The sequence below is a fragment of the Aristolochia californica genome, unplaced genomic scaffold (genome assembly GCF_029961685.1).
Source record: "Aristolochia californica isolate CCGP_79_NKW_82.1479 unplaced genomic scaffold, dmAriCali1.0.hap1 SCAF_5, whole genome shotgun sequence".
Taxonomy (NCBI): Eukaryota; Viridiplantae; Streptophyta; class Magnoliopsida; order Piperales; family Aristolochiaceae; genus Aristolochia; species Aristolochia californica.
Window position 1 is genome coordinate 8917996 of NW_027182214.1, and position 5070 is coordinate 8923065.

Below are 5070 nucleotides of genomic sequence, written 5' to 3' on the forward strand. Positions count from 1 at the left end.
AGATGCAAGGAAAAATTTTGAGAGATGTAGGATTTTGCAAGTTTTCTATCATTTTTTCTCTCAAAAGTGGTTTTGAAATTGATTTCAAGTAAGAATAGCTTTGAATGTAGTAGTTTTGAAAATAAATGCTCAATGATAATTCTAAACATGTTTGGTGGGGTATTTATAACTTCCCCAACCCAAACAAGTCGTTATTTGGCCATTTGCAAAAAGTTGACAACTCAATGTTTTGACCATAAGTTGACTCCCTTGTTGCTTTTGTTGATAACAAAATTTAATTCATGTAACAATTTTAAAAAGTAAGTATTCCAGATACTCTACCTTCAAGAGTCAATGCATCTCAAGGTCTAAAACTTCTCAATTATCAAGCGTACTCAAGACCTCAAGCAACATTGAAGAACGTCTCTTGAAGAAACACCCACAAGGAATAAGACAACGAAAAGACTAGAGTTTAAGTGTAAAAGTCATACGTCAAAACTTAGTCACAAATGTAAGAGATAATTCCTAACTCCCTTCTTTGAATACAATATTGAATATGGAGCTTTCGGTCATACGTTGCAAATAAACATGTTTAGGAACATCATATACATCTCTTAAAACATGTTAGAGCACTTACACAAAATCATTCTTATGCTTTTAAAGTCAATAAAGTTGAACTGGCACTGGAATTATTGATCAGCCTTTGCCAATGATCAATCATTTAGGAGAGTACAGACCATGACTAAAAAAAATGATCTATCAACATAGTCGATTAATCAATCATCTAGAACATGGCCATATCATGCTATAATGTATGATCGTGTTAAGATTTTTTTCCGAAAATGAACAATCTGACGGGACTCTTATGGAATACGTTGAACAGGCTGACGGCACAACGAGCACATGGTGGTGGACGAAACCACCAATATCTCACGGGACTGACGGAACAATCCAAATCACCAAACGAGAGAGAGAGTTGAGCTCTCTGGTTGCTCGACGAACACGACAAACACGAAAGATGAACGATAAAATCTTTCTGTTGGGCTTTCATTATGTATTTAAGCTTTAGGTTTTCCTGTTCCAAAATGGCCCATGGGTCCAATACAATACCACCCATCTCATTAAGCCTAATCTAATAACCATGTGTACATAACCCAAATTATACAATAATTATGAACATAAATTATATCTAATATAAATTTTAACATATCATAACACCCCCCCACCCCCCTCAAAATAATGTTGGTGAGTCAACCAGCAACAATTTGCCAACCAAAAAATTATGTTGGGATTGAGACAATGCTTTGGTGAAGATATCGACCACTTGAAGATACGAAGAAATGCACTGAAGAGATATTACCCAGTGCTCCAAAGTTTTGTGGATGGAGTGATAGTCAACCTCAATATGCTTGGTGCGCTCACGAAGAACCGGGTTGGCCACAATCTGGATAGAACTTGTATTATCTGCATGAAGTGGTGTAGATGAGGGCCGAGAAAACTGGAGCTCAGTAAGAAGACCGCGGAGCCAAATAACTTCATAACACGCAGTAGATATAGCGCGATACTCTGCCTCAGAAGATGACTTGGACACCCGGTCTTGTTTCTTACATTTCCAAGAAATCAGTGCAACCCCTAAAAACACACACCAACCTATAGTAGAGCGGCGGGTATCGAGGCACCCTGCCCAATCAACATCATTATAGGCAACCAGACATAGCGCGGAGCCGATAGGAAAGAATAAGGCATGAGCAGGGGAGACGCGCAGATAGCAGATGATGCACCGAACTGTCGCAAGACGAAGGTGCCTAGGAGATGACATAAACTGATTGACCTTATGAACAACATAGGAGATGTCCAGGCAAGTAATAGTCAAGTATATGAGACTCCCGACCAGTCATCGATAGATAGTCAGATCATCAAGGAGAGTCCCTTCATCTTTCCTATATTTGACATTGACCTCCATAGGGGTAACCACCGAAGATGTGTCCTCCAACCCAGCGAGAGTAATAAGATCTTGAATATACTTATGTTGGTTTAAGAAAATACCTTTGGGTGTGTGATGTACCTCCTGCCCTAAGAAGTATGTGAGTTGTCCAAGATCCTTCATATGAAAAGTGGCATGCAACACCTTCTGAAGCTTGGTAATCAGTCCAGAGTTAGAGCCAGTAATGATGATGTCATCCACATAAACCAAAAGAATGACCATGCCCGCGGCAGACTTATGATAGAAGAGAGATGAATCATACTGATTCTGGGTAAACTGGTGGAGGATAAGTGTGTCGCAAAACTTCTCAAACCAAGCCCGGGGGGCTTGTTTAAGCCCATACAAAGGATGACTTAGCTTGCATACATGATCAGGAGAGGATGTAGACATACCCGAGGGAAGCTTTATGTAGACATCTTCCTGCAGATCACAGTGGAGAAAGGCATTCTTTACATCCATCTGATGTAGTGGCCAGGATTGAGATGCTGCAATGGCTAAGATAGTACAGATTGTGGTCATCTTGGCAACTGGTGCAAAAGTTTCCTCATAATCAATCCCATATTCCTGCTTGTTCCCCAAGGCCATAAAGCGGGCTTTGTACCAATCCAACGATCCATCTGAATGTAGCTTGACAGAGAAGCCCCACTTACTTCCAAGAGGCCAAATAGTAGGAGGGCAAGCAACAATGTCCCGGTGTGATTTTCCTCTTGCGTTTGTAGTTTAGTTTGCATTGCCTTTTGCCAACACTCATGTGTCATAGCCTGTTTATAACCAGAAGGAATGGAAATAGAAGACAAAGTAGCTACCGGAGATACAGGAGAGGGAAAACCATACCTGGAAGGAGGATAAGAATGATGCGTGGATCTGCGAAGAGTAATGAGAGCAGGAGCAGAGGGAGGATCAGGAGCAAGCGCTAGGTCAGGATGAGGAGAGGGCAGCGAGGCAGTGGGATGAGGCTCATCAAAGCTCAAAAAACTAGACAGAGAGGCAGACGGTAGAGTAACTTGAGATGGAAAGAAATATTGATTTTCAAAGAAGACCACATTCCGAGAAACAAGGACTCGACATTCCTGGGGATCATAACAAACAGAGCCCTTTTGAGAATCAGCATACCCAAGAAATGCACACATAATTGATTGGGTTGTAAGTTTATGTCGTTCATGATCAGGTAAATGCATAAAACAAACACAACTGAATGTCCGAAGATCAATGTAGGATAGAGAATAACCAAATAATTTAACAAAGGGAGACACATGATGCAAGATAGGTGAGGGCAGGCGGTTGATTAAATGAACAGAGGTAGAGAGAGTTTCACACCAAAACCTAGGAGGAACGGATGATTCAATGAGAAGGGTGTGGATGTTAGGTTCTCTTGCCATGGATCGTGTCACCTGGCAATCTCCTCTGGCCTCCAGGTTGAATGACGAAGAAGAGAAGGACTTTGGGTATTTGGAACGACCTATGCTTGAGAGAGAGAGAGAGACGTTGAGCTTTGGAAGGAGCTCTACCTTAGGCCTCATTAAGTAGAAAGTACCTGATCTCGCTAGACTATTTGGAATAAGGCTTGCCTCAATTTCTTTTTCCGTCCTCCTTATAAAACAAGGAAGGAACGCATAAAAGGCTAGCCATGACTTGGCCTAATAACTTGATGCAAAATTATAGAACAGCCTTCTAACTTAACTTGACGTAAAATTACAGAACAGCCCACTAACTTAACCTGAATTTAACATTAATTAAGTCCTATGCCTAGCAGTGACTCTCGATGCTATGGAGTCCATAACATCACTCCCCTCGTGGAGAAAGAGCTTGTTCTCAAGCTCAAAGTTGGGAAAGAGTTTCTGAAATTCAGCCAATGGTTGCCAAGAGGCGTCCACCGGATCCGTCTCCGCCCAATGGACGAGAAGTTCCCAATGATCATTAACTTTGTGACCGCGGTAGACGTGAGCTGGAGTGGGCAGGATGCGGCCATCTCGAAGTGGAGGGAGAGGTGTGTGCAACATTGGCGAATCGCCCTTGAACGGCTTCAGCAAGGAGACATGGAATACATCATGAATATGGGCATCGGCTGGTAACTGTAGAAGGTAAGCGATGCTGCCGATGCACTCCACAATCTGAAATGGGCCAGAGTACTTTGGGGAGAGATTGTGACGCTTGGAGGCAGTGAGAGACACTTGCCGGTACCTGTGAAGATGGAGCCACACATAATCGCATGGGGCATAAGAGTGCTCACGGTGGGCTTTATTATAAGCGTTCTTCATGCGCGACTTAGCCTGCAGTAAGTTCTCGCGGATATGTGCCAGCATTCGGTCCCGTTCCCCCAAAGCCTGGTCGATGGCAGCCACACGTGAAGACCCAGGAAGATAGGAGACAAGGTGAGGGGGTGTCCGACCATAAACCACCTGAAAGGGGGTCATCTTGAGAGCTGAGTGGTAGGAAGTATTATATCAGAATTCTGCCCACGCGAGCCAACAGACCCAAGTCTTTGGAGTATCACCCACAAAGCAATGCAACTACACCTCCAGTGTGCGGTTGACGACCTTGGTTTTCCCATCCTTCTGGGTTGGTAAGCGGAAGAGAAAGCCAGTTGGGTTTTCCAGAAGGTGCTTGTAAAAAGTGCATCTCTATCACTTGTGATGGTTTCTGGTAAGCCATGAAGTCGCACAATATTGTCCATGAAAATCTGAGTTAAGTGCGTTGCTTTAAATGGATGTGATAAAGGAATGAAGTGGCCATACTTCCAGAAACGGTCCACCACGACCAAGATGGTAGATTTACCGGACGACTTCGGAAGACCCTCAATAAAGTCCATAGAGATATCTGCCCAAACTTGAGTAGATAATTGAAGTGGCTGCAGCAAACTCGCTGGTTGTAAAGTGTCGGTTTTGTTGTGCTGACAAACCTGGCACGCGGAGACATAGTCAGCCACCATGCTCTTCATACCTTTCCAATAGAAGTCACGACTCAGGCAGAAGTAAGTGCGCTGCTGGCCTTCATGAGTACCGTCGTGATAGGTGGAAATAATGGTGCGCAGTAAGGGCGATGTGGCAGCTAGATAAAAGTGTTGCTTGTACAGGAGGAGGCCATCCTGGAGGGCCCAGCTGCTTTTC

The 5070-nt window shown here is 43.5% G+C and overlaps 1 protein-coding gene across 1 annotated transcript; it reads right to left on the reverse strand.

The window, feature by feature from the left end:
• Positions 1–3696: 3696 nt before the first annotated feature.
• On the reverse strand, positions 3697–4377 carry LOC137965220 (uncharacterized). Its single transcript, XM_068811581.1, has one exon. It carries the CDS (start codon positions 4375–4377, stop codon positions 3697–3699), a length of 681 nt encoding a protein of 226 aa, XP_068667682.1.
• Positions 4378–5070: the final 693 nt, after the last annotated feature.

What these genes read in the sequence shown, in the direction of transcription:
- LOC137965220 (XM_068811581.1), bottom strand. Translation starts at nt 4,377, where the DNA reads ATGACCCCCTTTCAGGTGGTTTATGGTCGGACACCCCCTCACCTTGTC.